The sequence below is a fragment of the Choloepus didactylus genome, chromosome 6 (assembly GCF_015220235.1).
Source record: "Choloepus didactylus isolate mChoDid1 chromosome 6, mChoDid1.pri, whole genome shotgun sequence".
Classification (NCBI taxonomy): Eukaryota; Metazoa; Chordata; class Mammalia; order Pilosa; family Megalonychidae; genus Choloepus; species Choloepus didactylus.
The window spans coordinates 7,424,384-7,441,962 of NC_051312.1; the positions used below are offsets into that span (position 1 = coordinate 7,424,384).

Sequence of the window (17,579 nt, forward strand, 5' to 3'; positions counted from 1 at the left end):
ACACTAATATTTATAAAATTATCCAAAATAATTGAAGAGGGGGCAACACTTTCTAACTCGTTCTATGAGACCAGTATCACCCTAATACTAAAACTGGAAGAAGACTTCACAAGGGAAGAAAATTACTGACCAATATCTTTTATGAATATTGATGTAACATCTTCAACAAAATACTAGCAAACTGGATCCAACCACACATTGAATGGATTATACATCACTAGGCATGGCTGGCATGGGTGCCACCCAAGACCATGGGGCCCCCATTGCCACCCCCTCAGGAGCCACAGTGATGGAGATACCCCCTGGACTGACCAGGGGGGAAGAGGCTCTGCAAAAGCAATTGAACAAATTCAAGAAAAATAAAAAGACGTTGTAGTCTCTGAAGAAGCAAAATGGCAGCAGCTGAGCCAGCCAAAGCAGTGTCAAACACTCATTTTTGGAGCAGCCTATGGTGGACACAGCTAAAACAACAGAACAGGCAAAGCAGTTAAGAAGTCAGGAGCCATCTGTGCAACCAAGGCTGAACCAAGAATTCAGGTTCCCAACATTCTGAAACCCTAGAGGAGAAGTTAAAGTTCCCTGAGAAGGGGCTTGTCCCTAATTCTCAGCCATTCCAGGAGAGCATATCTGCTGCTCATGATCTACAGGAGTCATCCAGGCCTCCCTGGAGAGCTTTGTGTCTTCCAGCAATTGACTTTAAGAACTGGGGCAAGATGGGGAGAGGCAGAGAGCCCAGGGGCTGGTGATGGCCCCCACAAAGCTTTGACCAGGGATATGGAGAATGTGGTGGTGCCTGCTCCTCAGCATCCCCTCCTGGAAGCCATAGCCAGGACCACAGTGATGAGCAGAATCAGGACAGAGACAGACATAGGAAATGAGATCAAGACTGAGAACAGGAATGAAACAGAGGTTGGGGTCCATATTGGAGCAGGGATTGAGTCCAGGAAGCGAAGGAATTGAGACCAAGAGGGCCCTTTCCACAGGCTGGACTCATTCCCCTTGAAATAGGAAAATGCTCTATGTGTTTGGAGAAGACATGGTGCCCATCCTCCTCTGTGGGGCTTCTGTCCCTTGGAAAACATCACTGACCTCTCCATGTACTCATCCAGAAACTATGCCTTTGTCACCTATGAAATGATGGATTCAGCAGATCTGGCCACTGCTGAGCTCAACGGGACCCAGTTCAAGTCCACACAGCTCCAAGTCAGCATTGCCTGCAAACAGCCTGTGTGGGACACTGCCACTGCTGAGTCTGTCTGGGGCTCCCATCCACTGGGACAGGAGGATGCAGACTGTACAGTGTTGAGAACCTTGTGGATGGCTGTTAAAGAGTGGGGCTGGATTCCTTGTGCCTTGTATGTTGTCTTGGGGCCTGCCTCTATGAAGCTTGTTACTGCAAAGTAGAGGCTAAACTTGCTTATAATTGTGCCTAAGAGTCTCCCCCTGAGTACCTCTTGGTTGCTCAGATGTGGCCCTCTCTCTCTAAGCCACCATGGCAAATGAACTCTCTGCCCTCCCCCCTACATGGGACCTGACTCCCAGGGGTGTAAATCTCTCTGGCAATGCAGGATATGACTCCCGGGGAGGAATCTGGACCCGGCGTCATGGGATTGAGAACATCTTCTTGACCAAAAGGGGGATGCAAAATGAAATGATATAAAGCTTCACTGGCTGAGAGATTTCAAATGGAATCAAGAGGTAACTCTGATGGACATTTTTATGCACTATATAGATAACACTTTTTAGGTTTTAATGTATTGGAATATCTAAAAGTAACTACCTGAAACTACGAAACTCCAACCCAGTAGCCTTGACTCTTGAAGACAATTGTATAACAATGTAGCTTGCAAGGGGTGACAGCGTGATTGTGAAAACCTTGTGGATCACACTCCCTTTATCCAGTGTATGGATGGATGAGTAAAAAAGTGGGGACAAAAACTAAATGAAATATAGGATGGGATAGAGCGGATGATTTGGGTGTTCTTTTTTATTTTTATTTTTTATTCTTATTCTGATTATTTCTGGTGTAAGGAAAATGTTCAAAAACAGATTGGGGTGATGGACGCATAAATATATGATTGGGAGAGAATCTAAGAGGCAGCTAGGAGAAACAGGGCAAAAAACACCTCCATGAAAAATACTAGATAAAAGCCAGAGAGTGACCCAGAACACCAGTTCCAGCGATGCACCAGCTGGAAAAGGTCTGCTAAATCCACAGGGACTGTGCACTTGGTGAAACCGGGAGTCTGCGTTCTGAAACAAGTGAGTGAACCTACTGAATGTCTGGCAGCCATGCTGTGGTGTGGGGAAACTGTGGATTGGTGTTTGGAAACGGACTAGTTCTTTAAAAAAAAAAAAAAACAAACCCCAAAGCAGCTGCAGATACGGCAGTGAGAACCATACAGTGAAGCGCGACGGAAACGGGCTGTGCATACGCCTCATTATCTGGCGTGGAAGATAGCCTCTCATGGACCCACTGCTAATTGTCTCAGAGTGAGGATGGCAGAGGTGAGCCAAAAGGGGAAAAAAACCATGCCCCTTGCAGCTATCTTCCCAGCAGGCTGGGAACGCTCCTGCCCGGCACTGGAGCCATGGACCAGAGCCACACCACAGGACCCAGTGTGACGGGAAGTGTTTCCTGCAACACCATGCACGTGCCACAATATTGGGCATGGACAGTGGCCTTTTGCATACCCACAGCTGGTTGTCCCAGAGCTGGGAAGGTGGAGCTGTGCAAAAAGGGGAAAGTCAGCACACTTCATTCAGCCATCTTTACAGCAGGCTGAGAATACGCCTGCATGGCCCGGTGGCCCAGGGCTTCCCTTGAGGGATGGCATGCACTTGTGACATAGCACAGCCTTCCCCCAGCAGAGGCCCTAGAGGGCACGGCTGGAAAGAGGGACCCACTTGGAAATCCCAGGGACCCTATGCCAATATCAAGGACTTGTGGGTCAGTGGCAGAGACAACCTGTGGTGAGCCTGAAATGAAGGTTTAGACTCTTGCAACAGCCTTAAATCTCCAAGAACACCTGGGAGGTTTGATTATTAAAGCTGCCCTGTCTCCCTAACCACTCAGACACACACCCCACATTCAAGGTGAACAGCACCAGCAACACACCCAAACTTGGTGCACCAATTGGACCCCACAAGAACCAGACCCCCACACACCACAAAGACAAAGTTGGGGAGAACTGACTTGAGGCGAATAGGCGACTCATGGATGCCATCTGCTGGTTAGTTAGAGAAAATGTACACAACCAAGCTGTAGATCTGACAAATTAGAGATTAGGGTTTGAATAATCCTTCATATTCTAAAAGAACACTATCAAGTAAAGCAAATGCCAAGAGCCCCAAAACAACAGAAAATTTTAAAGCATATGAAAAAAACAGATGATATGGGTAACACAAATCCAAACACCCAAATCAAAAGATCAGAGGAAACACAGTACTTGGAGCAATTAATCAAAGAACTAAAGACAAACAATGAGAGCATGGCACAAGATATAAAGGGCATGAAGAAGACCCTAGAAGAGCTTAAAAAGACATTGCAAGAGTAAATTAAAAAAAGATGATCTGGCTGACGGACCGACTGACGGGAGGCACGGGAGGCGAGCAAGATGGCGCAGACTCAGGGCACCAGGAGGAAAGTCTGTTACTACTACGACGGGGATGTTGGAAATTACTATTATGGACAAGGTCACCCAATGAAGCCTCATCGAATCCGCATGACTCATAATTTGCTGCTCAACTATGGTCTCTACAGGAAGATGGAAATCTATCGTCCTCATAAAGCCAATGCTGAGGAGATGACCAAGTACCACAGTGATGACTACATTAAATTCTTGCGCTCCATCCGCCCAGATAACATGTCTGAGTACAGCAAGCAGATGCAGAGATTCAATGTTGGTGAGGACTGTCCAGTATTTGATGGCCTGTTTGAGTTCTGTCAGTTATCTGCTGGTGGTTCTGTGGCAAGTGCTGTGAAACTTAATAAGCAGCAGACGGACATCGCTGTGAATTGGGCTGGGGGCCTGCACCATGCAAAGAAGTCTGAGGCATCTGGATTCTGTTACGTCAATGATATCGTCTTGGCCATCCTGGAACTGCTAAAGTATCACCAGAGGGTGCTGTATATTGACATTGATATTCACCACGGCGATGGCGTGGAAGAGGCCTTCTATACCACAGACCGGGTCATGACTGTGTCCTTTCATAAATACGGAGAGTACTTCCCAGGAACAGGGGATCTACGGGATATTGGTGCTGGCAAAGGCAAATATTATGCTGTTAACTACCCGCTCCGAGATGGGATTGATGATGAGTCCTACGAGGCCATTTTCAAGCCGGTCTTGTCCAAAGTAATGGAGATGTTCCAGCCTAGTGCAGTCGTGTTACAGTGTGGTTCTGACTCCCTGTCTGGGGATCAGTTAGGTTGCTTCAATCTGACCATCAAAGGGCATGCCAAGTGTGTGGAATTTGTGAAGAGCTTCAACCTGCCTATGCTGATGCTGGGAGGAGGTGGTTACACCATTCGTAATGTCGCCCGGTGCTGGACATACGAAACAGCTGTGGCCCTGGACACAGAGATCCCAAATGAGCTTCCATACAACGACTACTTTGAATATTTTGGACCAGATTTCAAACTTCACATCAGTCCTTCCAATATGACCAACCAGAACACTAATGAGTACTTGGAGAAGATCAAGCAGCGACTGTTTGAGAACCTAAGAATGCTGCCCCATGCGCCTGGGGTCCAAATGCAGGCGATCCCTGAGGATGCTATCCCGGAGGAGAGTGCTGATGAGGATGAAGAGGACCCTGACAAGCGCATCTCAATCTGTTCCTCTGACAAACGAATTGCCTGTGAGGAAGAGTTCTCTGACTCTGATGACGAGGGAGAGGGCGGCCGCAAGAACTCTTCCAACTTCAAAAAAGCCAAGAGAGTCAAAACAGAGGATGAAAAAGAGAAAGACCCAGAAGAGAAGAAAGAAATCACAGAAGAAGAGAAAACCAAGGAGGAAAAGCCTGAAGCCAAAGGGGTCAAGGAGGAGGTCAAATTATCCTGAGCAGACTCTCCAGCTCTGGCTTCTTGCCGAGTTCCCCTACCCTTCTCCCCCAACCCCTAAGAGTTTATATTTGCTATTTCTGTGTATTTATATAAAAATATATTAAATATAAATATTCCTAGGGACTAGACAGGATCCAGGACCCTAAGCCGAGGGTAGCTTTGCTGAGTGAACTCTTCTAGAAGCTGTCTTGCCATCCCTCCACCCCTCCCTCCCCAACTCTTTAATTTTGAACCATAAAGGGTACCAGGTCTGGGTGGAAGGGATGCTTTAAGCACAGAACAAAATCCTGAAGTGCCAAGTGCTTGCTTAGTTTAGTGGCTTTGGAAAGGTGCCCTTATTCTAGAAGGGGTGCTGGGCCTTCGGGGACCCCTTATTCTTTTCAGGCTCCTTAAAGTAACATCAGCCGTTTTTAGATTGGTTCCTTTCTCATAACCTTCCCACTATTGCAGCCTGGCTCCAGGTGAGCCAAGAAACTCACACTGCCTGTCCTCTCTGCCCTCCCCCAGTTCTGCAGGTGGAGGTTGAGTTTCCTTTTTGAGATGCTATTTTCATTTTTGTGAGAATCTTTGTAATAAAATGGTAATTTCTATACCTTCCTGAAAAAAAAAAAAAAAAAAAAAAAAAAAGATGATCTTATGTAAATAAAAGAAACTGTGGACCAAATTAAAAAGATTCTGCATACTCATAGTACAAGACTAGAGGAAGCTGAACAACAACTCAGCAACCTCGAGAACCACAGAATGGAAAATGAAAGAACAAAAGAAAGAATGGGGAAAAAATTGAAAAAATCTAAATGGATCTCAGGAATATGATAGATAAAATAAAACATCCAAATATAAGACTCATTGGTTCCCAGAAGGGGAAGAGAGAAAGGTAAAGGTCTAGAAAGAGTATTCAAAGAAATTGTTGGGGAAAACTTCCCAAACCTTCTACACAACATAAATATACAAAGCATAAATGCTCATCAAACTCCAAATAGAATAAAACCAAATAAACCCACTCCAAGACATATTCTGATCAGACTGTCAAATACTGAAGAGAAGGAGCAAGTTCTGAAAGCAGCAAGAGAAAAGCAATTCACCACTTACAAAGGAAACAGCATAAGACTAAGCAGTGACTACTCAGCGGCCACCACAGAGGCGAGAAGGCAGTGGCATGACATATTTAAAATTCTGAGAGAGAAAAATTTCCAACCAAGAATACTTTATCCAGCAAAACTCTCCTTCAAATTTGAGGGAGAGCTTAAACTTTTCACAAACAAATGCTGAGAGATTTTGCTAATGAAAGAGCTGCCCTACTTCAGATACTAAAGGGAGCCCTACTGACAGAGAAACAAAGAAAGGAGAGACATGTAGAGAAAATTTAACAGACATACATAGAACATTACATCCCAAATCACCAGGATACACATTCTTCTCTAGTGATCATGGAACTTTCTCCAGAATAGACTATAGGCTGGGACATAAAATAAGCCTCAATAAATTTAAAAAAATTGAAATTATTCAAAGTGTGTTCTCTGACCACAATGGAATACAAATAGAAGTCAATCATCATCAGAGACTTAGAAAATTCACAAACACCTGAAGGGTAAAAATGAGGGGGAGATGAAAACATTCCCAGATAATCAAAAGCTGAGGGACTTCACCACCAGTAGAGCAGTCCTATAAGAAATGCTAAAGGGAATTGTACAGGCTGAAAGGAAGGGACTCTAAACAATTGACTGAAACCACATGAAGAAATAAAGATTTCCAGTAAAGATCACATGGTAAAGATAAATAACAATACTACTTTATTTACTTCCTACAGGATCTAAAATACATAAACTGTAATGAATAATCAGTGGCTTTGGACTTAATGTAAAATATGTAATTTTTGACAAGAACTACATAAAGGTGGGGGAATGGAGGAGTATAGGGACATAGTTTATGTGTCCTACTGAAGTTAAGTTTGTATCAAAGAAAACAAAATTATTATATACTTATGATGTTAAATTTAAGCCCCACGGTAAACACAAAGAAAGTATCAGAAAATATGACCACAGAGATGAAAAGTAGAGTATGGGTTATGAGAAATGGGGGAAGGGGCAATGGGGAGTTAATAAGAAATGGATGTTGGGTTTCTGTTTGGGGTGAAGGGAAATTTCTAGTAATGGATGGTGGGAAGGTGATGGCATTGCAACACTGTGAATGTGATTAATCCCACTAAGTGGAATGCTTGGGAGGGGTTGGAATGGGAAGATTTATGCTGTAGATATGTTTCCACAATTGAAAAAAAGACAGTCTAAATAGATAATGACAATTAAATGCCATAGATGATCCTGGATGAGATCTAAGAATAGAGGAGAGGAGGCTCAAAAGGACACAATTGGGACATAAGGAAAAAAATGAAATATAAAATGTAAGTTTATATCAATGTTAAATTTCTTGAACTTCTTAACTACACTTAATGTGATTACATAAATGAATATTCTTGTTCATAGGAAATGTATATGTGAATTATATCATTTGTTCAAGGATGTGTGCAACTTGTTCTCGTATGTTCAGAAGACAGAGCAATAGATGATGGATGATAGATAGGGAGGGAGGGAGGGAGAGAAAGAAAGAAATGGTAAAGTGACAAAATATTAAAGTTGGGACATCGAGGTATCAGTGGAGGGAGGTTGTGGTATGCTGGAGTTCTGCATATGGGGTTTGTATTATTATTGCAACTGTTCCTGTAAGTTTGAATTTATTTCAAAATAAAAAATTGTATATATATATATACATATATATATATATGACGATACTGTGAACAGTTGATTGTACACCATGGCTGATTGTGTGGTATGTGAATACATCTCAATAAAACTGAATTAAAAACAAAACAAAACAAAAGGATTATACACCACAAACAAGTAGGATTTATACCAGAAATGCAAGGGTGATTCAACATAAGAAATCAGTCAATTTAATATACCACATTAATAGAATGAAGGAAAAAAACCACATGATCATCTCAGCTGTGCTGGTTTGCAGCTGTTATGTGCCCTGTAAAAGGCCATTTTCTTTTAATCCAAACTTGAGACCTATTGTAGGTGGAACCAGTTGATTATATTATTTCCACAGAGATGTGACTCTGCCCATTCAAGGTGGGTCTTAATTAGTTCACTGGAGTCCTTAAGAAAGCTCAGGGAGATAGAGAGGGAGCTCAGAGCCAACACAGATGCTTAGACAGAAGCTGAGAGAGACATTTAAGAGTGAAGCTAAGATCATAGGGGAATTCTACCAAACTTTCCAAAAAGAACCAATCTTACCTAAACTCTTTCAAAACATTGAAGAAAATGGAACACTACCTAACCCACTTTATGAAGCTAACATCAATTTAATACCAAAACCAGGCAAAGATGCTGCAAAAAAGGAAAACTACAGGCCAATCTCCCTAATGGATATAGATGCAAAAATTCTCAACAAAATACTTGCAAATCAAATCCAAAGACACATTAAAAAAATCATACACCATGACCAAGTGGGGTTCATTCCAGGCATGCAAGGATAGTTCAACATAAGAAAATCAATCAATGTATTACAACACATTAAGAAATCAAAAGAGAAAAATCAAATGATCTTCTCAATAGATACTGAAAAAGCATTCAATAAAATCCAACATCCCTTTTTGATCAAAACACTTCAAAAGGTAGGAATTGAAGGAAACTTCATCAATATGATAAAGAGCATATGTGGAAAACCCATAGCCAGCATAGTACTCAATGGCAAGAGACTGAAAGCCTTCCCTCTAAGATCAGGAACAAGACAAGGATGCCCGCTGTCACCACTGTTATTCAATATTGTGCTGGAAGTGCTAGCCAGGGCAATCCGGCAAGACAAAGAAATAAAAGGCATCCAAACTGGAAAAGAAGAAGTGAAACTGTCATTATTTGCAGATGATATGATCTTATATCTGGAAAACCCTGAGAAATCGATGATACAGCTACTAGAGCTAATAAACAAATTTAGCAAAATAGTGGGATACAAGATTAATTGCCATAAATCAGTAATGTTACTATATGCTAGAAATGAATAAATTGAAGAGACACTCAAGAAAAAGACACCGCTTTCAATAGCAACTAAAAAAATCAAGTACCTAGGATAAATTTAACCAAAGATGTAAAAGACCTATACAAAGAAAACTATATAACTCTACTAAAAGAAATAGGACCTTAAAAGGACCTTAAAAGATGGAAAAATATTCCATGTTCATGGATAGGAAGGCTAAATGTCATTAAGGTGTCAATTCTACCCAAACTCATCTACAGATTCAATGCAATCCCAATCAAAATTCCAACAACCTAATTTGCAGACTTGGAAAAGCTAGTTATCAAACTTATTTGTAAAGGGAAGATGCCTTGAATTGCTAAAAACACTTTAAAAAAGAAAAACGAAGTGGGAGGACTTACACTCCCTGACTTTGAAGCTTATTATAAAGCCACAGTAGTCAAAACAGCATGGTAGTGGCACAAAGATAGACATATTGATCAATGGAATTGAATTGAGAAATCAGAGATAGACCCCCAGATCTACAGCTGACTGATCTTTGATAAGGCCCCCAAATCCACTGAACTGAGACACAACAGTCTTTTCAACCAATGGGGCTGGGAGAGTTGGATATCCATATCCAAAAGAATGAAAGAGGACCCCTACCTCACACCCTACACAAAAAATTAACTCAAAGTGGATCAAAGATCTCAATATAAGAGACAGCACCATAAAACTCCTAGAATATAATGTAGGGAAACGTCTTCAAGACCTTGTATTAGGCGATCACTTCCTAGACCTTACACCCAAAGCACAAGCAACAAAAGAAAAAAATAGATAAATGGGAACTCCTCAAGTTCAGAAGTTTCTGTACCTCGAAGGAATTTGTCAAAAAGGTGAAGAGGCAGCCAATTCAACAGGAAAAAATTTTTGGAAACCATGTATCTGACAAAAGACTGATATCTGGCATATATAAAGAAATCCTACAACTCAATGACAATAGTACAGACAGCCCAATTATGAAATGCGCAAAAGATATGAAAAGGCAGTTCTCTGAAGAAGAAATACAAATGGCCAAAAAACACATGAAAAAATGTTCAGCTTCACTAGCTATTAGAGAGATGCAAATTAAGATCACAACGAGATACCATCTCACACCAATTAGCATGGCTGCCATTAAACAAACAGGAAACTACAAATGCTGGAGGGGATGTGGAGAAATTGGAACTCTTATTCATTGCTGGTGGGACTGTAAAATGGTTCAGCCACTCTGGAAGACAGTCTGGCAGTTCCTTAGAAAACTACATAGTTACCCTTCAATCCAGTGATTGCACTTCTCGGTATATACCCAGAAGATCGGAAAGCAGTGACACGAATAGATATCTGCATGCCAATGCTCATAGCAGCATTATTCACTATTGCTCAAGGGATGGAAACAACCCAAATGTCCTTCAACAGATGAGTGGATAAATAAAATGTGGTAAATACACACGATGGAATACTAAGCGGCAATAAGAAGGAATGATGTCGTGAAACATACAACAACATGGATGAACCTTGAAGACGTAATGCTGAGCAAAATAAGCCAGGCACAAAAAGAGAAATATTATATGCTACCACTAATGTGAACATTGAAAAATGTAAAATAAATGGTTTATAATGTAGAATGTAGGGAAACTAGCGATAGAGAGCAATTAATGAAGGGGGAATAATAGCCCAATAAGAACAGATAAGCTATTGTGGGTAAATTTAATGTTATGGGAATGCTGAGGAATGACTATGGTTTGTTAATTTCTGGTGGGTATGGTAAGAACAAGTTCACAGAAATGTTGCTATATTAGGTTATTTTCTTGGGGTAGAGTAGGAACATGTTGGAAGTAAAGTAATTATTTTAGGTTAGTTGTCTTTTTCTTATTCCCTTGTTTCGGTTTATTTGAAATGTTTTTTTATTGTATGTTTTTAAAAAAATTTTTTTATATAGTTAATAGTTAATTAAAAAAAAAAACAGTGAAAAAAATATACAGAGCACCCCTAAGGAGCTGGTGGAGAATGCAGGGGTGTTGGGCTTCCCCACCTAGATGGTTGCTGATGTGCTCACAGACATAGGGGACTGGCTGTTTGATGGGCTGAGCCCTCTACGACAGGACTTGCCCTTGGGAAAACTGGTGCTGCAAAGGAGAGGCTAGGCCTGCTTATAATTGTGCCTAAGTGTCTTTTCCTGTATGCCTCTTTGTTGCTCAGATGTGGCCCTCTCACTCAAGCTAAGCCAATTTGGCAGGTGAAATCACCGCCCTCCCCGCTACGTGGGATCTGACACCCAGGGGTGTAAATCTCCCTGGCAACGTGGAACATGACTCCCGGGGAGGAATCTAGATGAAGCATCGTGGGATGGAGAACATCTTCTTGACCAAAAGGGGATGTGAAATGAAATGAAGTAAGTTTCAGTGGCTGAGAGATTCCAAAAGGAGCCGAGAGGTCACTCTTTTGCCCCAGGCAGCTGTGGCTTGATTGCTTTCTTACATTTTAGCAGCCCTGTCAGCCACTGTATGTCTAAAGCAAGCCTTGGGACTGGCAAGATGGAGACATGCCCTGGATCAGTCCCTCAGGCTTCCACCTGATGGACTGGCACAGAGGCACATGCACCCCAATATGTGCAAAGGGTTATTCTGCTCCTGCTGGAACCAGGAACCGGGACCAGGGACCCAAACTGGGAGTGCGTGCTGGCACCAATCCGAGCCAGGGAGGGGGTGGGGGGAGGACCTGTGAAGGTGCCATGGGGTTTTCCTACTGCCTTTAGGTTGCCATTTTCTTGATTCAGCACTCACCCAGTTACTGAAACTCTTTACTGTTTTCTGGAGCTCTGACAATGTAGCTTCTGCCGGTTCCTGCTGTTTTTTTTTAATATCACCTCCCTGCTAGAGGACAGAACTCTGGAGCTTCTCACTCTACCATCCTGCTGACATGTTGGTAAATATTTTCGAATGAATGAATGAATGAATGCATGAACCAGGCTGCCTAAGGTCACGCCACTAGCAGTGAGCAGCAGAGCCTAAGGTAACCCAGAGCTGACTCCAAGGCCCATGCTCTACTTAGAGCCACCCTGGAGCCCCCCAGGCTGGGGCCCAGAGCCACCCACCACTCGCTCCTGGAGCCCCACCTGAGTCACATGGTCCAACTTCTGCCAGGTTAATTCTGGAAAATTCTAACTGCTGAGAATTTCCTTGGGTTACAAATAGGATTCGTTGCTTTTTACCCTCATTTCCATCCAGTTATTGGGGCCAGAAGAACTTTGATTATAGATTATCATGCACAGAAGCAAGTAACACACCCCATCAGTCAAATGACTCTGAGAAGTGGGAGGGGCCTCTCCCCTCAGCTTGTGTCGTGTATTTTCCAGAGCTCTTCTAGGGTGGGTGGGGATTTTTCTTTATCTGAAAAAAAAAAACCAAACAAGTCAAACATAGGATGACTGGGGACAGAAAAAGGAAAGTCCAAAGTTTCCTCCAGCCTGGCGAGCTGGGGACTCTGCTATTTTAATAGTGACTTTCCACAAATGGAATCCAAGGGCAAAAGAATAACCGTATTTGATCCAGAGAAGGTTTGCTGTGTTCCTCTCTATAGAACTGTGGTTATCCCTCGTGGCAATCATTTTTTCTCTTGGGACTGATTTTGGGAGCTCTAATTACATGAATGGGAAGCAGAGACCTATCTGCAGGAAGTTGGTTTATGTCTTGGAAGCACAGCCCTTAAGGCAGTTTCGCTTTCCCCACCGTCAGTGTACCTGCTACACCTGGACAGCAGGTGGGGCCATTTTGATTTCACTGCAGCAGCCTAACTGGAGATGGGGAGTTGGGTGCTGGTTGGAGGTGACTAGGAATGATCTGGCTGGGCGTCGAGAGGTGTTGAGGGGCGTCGAGGGGCGTCTTGGCTTCACTCTTCTCCCTGCCTCTGTCAGGTTGGAGGAGTCCCTTCGACAAACCAGAGCTACACTAATTTCCTCCTGCTGCCAACCAAATCACATTTTTCTTCTGGGGTAAGAGTGTGAGCAGAGGGACTGAGCCTCCCCAGCTCCTGCAGTAACGGGCCCCGTGGACCGGGGCAGGCCCAGGAAAGCCCCCACCCTAATCCCATGGACTGCTGGGGATGGGGCCACCGTGAGCATGTAAGCCCGAACTGCAACCGAGCCATCCCTGTGGCCCATTGTTCAGAGAGGAAAGAGAAAGCCCAGGCAGGGACAGTGACTGGCCTGGGGACACAAGAGCGAGAGACAGAGGTGGGCAGGGCTTGGGTCCAGGGCAGGACAGGGAGCCCAAGTCCCCTGTGCTGGCTCCGGGAGGCTACTTCAGGATCGAGTCAGCCAGGCCAGCATGGCGGCTGCTGTGCACACGTGACTGGTGTTTGTTTAGCTGGAGCCACTCACCAAAGGGGTTAAATGTACAGCTATGCCCCAGGCCCGGCAGCTGGGGAGGCCAGCTCCAGTGCTCACAGCCTGTCTGTCCTTCCACCCGGCGAGAGTGGCATGGATCAGCTCTGGCCTTCGAGGGCGCCTGGCCAGAAGCTAAGTTGTCTCTCTTGGATCTTGGGAATGCCCAAGGCTGTCGGGCCTGGGAGGAGGAGCCCGAGGCTCCGAGTGGGGCAGTAATGCAGCCAGTGTCACCCAGCTTTGGGATCCCACCACACTGGGTTGGGCTCGGGCCTGGGGACCCCTGGGAGACCCTGGTGCATTTGGCTGGAAGAATGTTGGGGGGAAGCACTGTTTGGTGGACCTGGGCTGGGGCCCTGGGTTATGAGGGTCCCCAGACTTGTCTTTCCCTCTGCCTGTGACCCCTCTGCCCATCCCCCTTCCTGAGCTGCTCCTTCCTCCTCCTCATCACTCAGGAGGTGCAGATGCCACTTCCCAACTCCTCTCTGACTCCCCACCACTACCCCGGCCTCCCTCCACTCAGCCCTGACCCCTCCAGCCAACACGGGGTTCTTGGGGCCTGAATGGCATTGGACCCCAGGAGGCCTGGGGGTGAGGGGGCGGGTGCAGGCTGGTAGGGGAGGGGCTCCCCAGAGGAAGAAGCCCCTTGAGCTGCTCCAGTCCTGCATCCCCATAGGTTGACTGGGCAGGGTTCAGCTCAGCCCAAGAAGCCAGAGCCTCAAGCTGCCACCACCTGTGGGAGTCCCCAGGCCAGCTGCTGCCCTCTGCCTGCTGATCTGGAGGCCAAGCGGGGCACAGCTGGGGGGCTGCAACCTCTCTCACTACTGCCTGTGCTGCCCGGGCCTCTGTGCCAGGGGAGCGTGGGGGATGGCGGGGACGGCAGGGAACACACTGTCCTCTGGCCCACATCCTGGCACAGAAACGGCACCTCTCTGAGCGGTTTCCACGCAGGTCCCAATGGCACTGAGCCCGCAGAGCCAGCCTCACCCAGCCCCACAGAACCTTCTGGATCCTCTCCTGAACAGCCAGAAAGTACAGAGGGGGAAACTGAGGCCCAGTATGTGCAGCAGGCAGTGGCAGGGCTGGCACGAGGCCCTAAGGCTGTCTCCCCTGCCGATTCCTTCCCTGCAGGTGACGAGAAGGGAAAGTGGGTGCCGGGTGAGGGAGCACAGGTCTGGAGGTGCAGGAGAGCAGGGGCTGCAGGTGCTGGGGTACAGGCCTCCCCCCACTGCCTGAGAGAAGGAAGAGTGGGGGGGCTGCCAGGTTGCTCAGTGGGGGGGTGGATCTCGGGGGACAGCACCTGTCCTCATGTACCCCTTCCAGCCTCTTGCCCCGGTGGAGCTCGAGCCCAGCACCGCCCACCCCTAAGTTGCCCCCCACCCATCTCTGGTGCCCTGGACAGTGAGGACGCAGGAGGGGCAGCCAGGTGGCTTCTGGCCCCTGGGTCAAGGAGAGGCAGAACCAGACTGCCCAGGGGTGAGCCAGGCATGAATGCTCTCCTGCTACCAGGCAGTGGCCGGGGCCACTGGGTCAGAGGAACACACTGGGGCAGCCTGGCTGCGTGTTGTTGGCCACGTGGCTTCCAAAGGTCTCGGTGTCAGTGGGGTTGTGAGGAGCCTGTCAAGTCGGGCTCTTTCCCTTCCCCACCTTTCGTTCCCCTAGGGACAGAGGCTCCGGAGGGCACAGCCCTGCAGCTCCCAGGGGCTGCCTGCAGAGCCCCTCACTGCGTCCTTCAATGCACTCATTCTCTCGTCACTCACTCATTCATTCATTTGGGGTTTTTGCTGAACACCCTCTCTGGGCCACGATCTACAGTGAACACCCAGTGGGCACCAGGATTCCCCTTCCCTGTCCTCAGGTCATCAACAGTCTGAAGGGTGGTCTGGGAGGGGAAAGACAGACAGACACATGCACAATTTGACTGGGGCTCTGATGAGGGCAGCCCAGGGTTAGAGAGCACAGAGGAAGCATTGTGTGTGTGTGTGTGTGTGTGTGTGTGTGTGTGAAGGCATAGCAGGAGGCTTCTCAGGGGAAGTGTCCTTCAGGCTGGGTTTTGAAGGGGGAGTACAGGGCCCTGGCCTCACTCCTCAGATGCAGAGGCCCCACCCTCCCACTGCCCTCACTCATCTGTAGGCTTCTTCCCTGAGCTGACAGCTGGGGTCTCAGACACAGCTCTGGGCCTCCCAGCTCCACATTTTGCAGCTAAAACAGCACTGGCTTTACCAATACAGTGATGACATTCAGAAAAGAAATTCAAGAGGAGAGCGCCATGGAGTTATGATAACTCAGGCTCTGGGTTCGAGCCCAGACTCAGCAGCTACCTGACTTTGATCTTAGTCTTTCTGAGCCTCAGTTTCCCCCTCTGTAAAATGGGTGCTTTTGGAGCCCTGGTGAGGATTAAATGAGATAACCCATTTAATGTGCTTAGCACAGTGCCTGGCATTTGAGAAGCTCCCGATCAGAGCCCAGCTACTGGAGGAGGAGCCCTGAGACAGAGGCTGATGGATGCACTTCTTGTTGGGGGTGTGCCGGTTTGGGTGTATTATGTCTCCCAAAATGCCATTATCTCTGATGCAGTCTTCTGTGGGCAGATGTGTTAGTGTTGATTAGATTGTAATTCTTTTGTTTTAATTCATTTTTATTGAGATATATTCACATACCATGCAGTCATACAAAGTGTACGTTCTGTTGTTCACAGTACCATTATATAGTTCTGCATTCATCACCAAAATTAATTTTTGAACATTTTCATTAATACACACACAAAAAAAATAATAATAAAAATTAAAGTGAAAAAGAACAATTAAAGTAAAAAAGAATACTGGGTGTTGTTTTTTTGTTTTTCCCCCATTTTTCTACTCATCCATCCATACACTGGACAAAGGGCAGTGTGGTCCATATGGCTTTCCCAATCACATTGTCACCCCTCATAAGCTACATTTTTATATAATTGTCTTCAAGATTCATGGGTTCTGGGTCATAGTTTGATAGTTTCGGGTATTTACTGCTAGCTATTCCAATTCATTATATATTGTGCGTAAGAGTGCCCACCAGAGTGACCTCTCGGCTCCTTTTGGAATCTCTCTGCCACTGAAGTTTATTTCATTTCCTTTCACATCCCCCTTTTGGTCAAGAAGATGTTCGCCATCCCACGATGCCAGGTCTAGATTCCTCCCCGGGAGTCATATTCCACGTTGCCAGGGGGATTCACTCCCCTGGGTATCAGATCCCATGTAGGGGGGAGGGCAGTGATTTCACCTGCCAAGTTGGCTTAGCTAGAGAGAGAGGGCCACATCTGAGCAACAAAGAGGCATTCGGGAGGAGGCTCTTAGGCACAATTATAGGGAGGCCTAGCCTCTCCTGTGCAGCAACCGTCTTCCCAAGGGTAAAACCTATGGTAGAGGGCTCAACCCATCAAACCACCAGTCCCCTATGTCTGTGGTCATGTTAACAACCATCGAGGTGGGGTAGGCCAATACCCCTGCATTCTCCACAGGCTCCTCAAGGGGGCTCTACATATTTTTTTCCTTGGTTTTTTTTTTTTTTTTTAACTTTTTTTTCCTTTTTAAACCAACTGTATGAAAAAAAAAATTAAAAAAAAAAAAAAAACAACATACAATAAAAGAACATTTCAAAGAGACCATAACAAGGGAGTAAGAAAAAGACAACTAACCTAAGATAATTGCTTTACTTCCAACCTGTTCCTACTTTACCCCAAGAAAGTTACATAATATAGCAACATTTCTGTGAACTTGTTCCTACTATATCCTTCAGAAATTAACAGACCATAGTCATCCCTGGGCATTCCCATAACATTAAATTTACCCACAATAGCTAATCTGTTCTTATTGGGCTATCATTCCCCCTTCATTAATTGCTCTCTATCACTAGTTCCCCTACATTCTACATTATAAACCATTTATTTTACATTTTTCAATGTTCACATTAGTGGTAGCATATAATATTTCTCCTTTTGTGCCTGGCTTATTTCACTCAGCATTATGTCTTCAAGGTTCATCCATGTTGTCATATGTTTCATGACCTTGTTCCTTCTTAATGCTGCTTAGTATTCCGTCA

General features: G+C 45.4%; 1 protein-coding gene and 1 pseudogene across 1 annotated transcript; both read left to right on the forward strand.

Moving 5' to 3' along the window:
* Positions 1-223: 223 nt before the first annotated feature.
* LOC119536562 lies at positions 224-1,503 on the forward strand (annotated as a pseudogene).
* Positions 1,504-3,581: 2,078 nt separating this feature from the next.
* On the forward strand, positions 3,582-5,660 carry LOC119536074 (histone deacetylase 1-like). Its single transcript, XM_037838670.1, has one exon. It carries the CDS (start codon positions 3,618-3,620, stop codon positions 5,064-5,066), a length of 1,449 nt encoding a protein of 482 aa, XP_037694598.1. The 5' UTR covers positions 3,582-3,617; the 3' UTR covers positions 5,067-5,660.
* The last annotated feature ends 11,919 nt before the right edge of the window (positions 5,661-17,579 follow it).

Excerpts from the sequence above, each read along its gene's own strand:
- LOC119536074 (XM_037838670.1), top strand. The coding sequence starts at position 3,618 with ATGGCGCAGACTCAGGGCACCAGGAGGAAAGTCTGTTACTACTACGAC.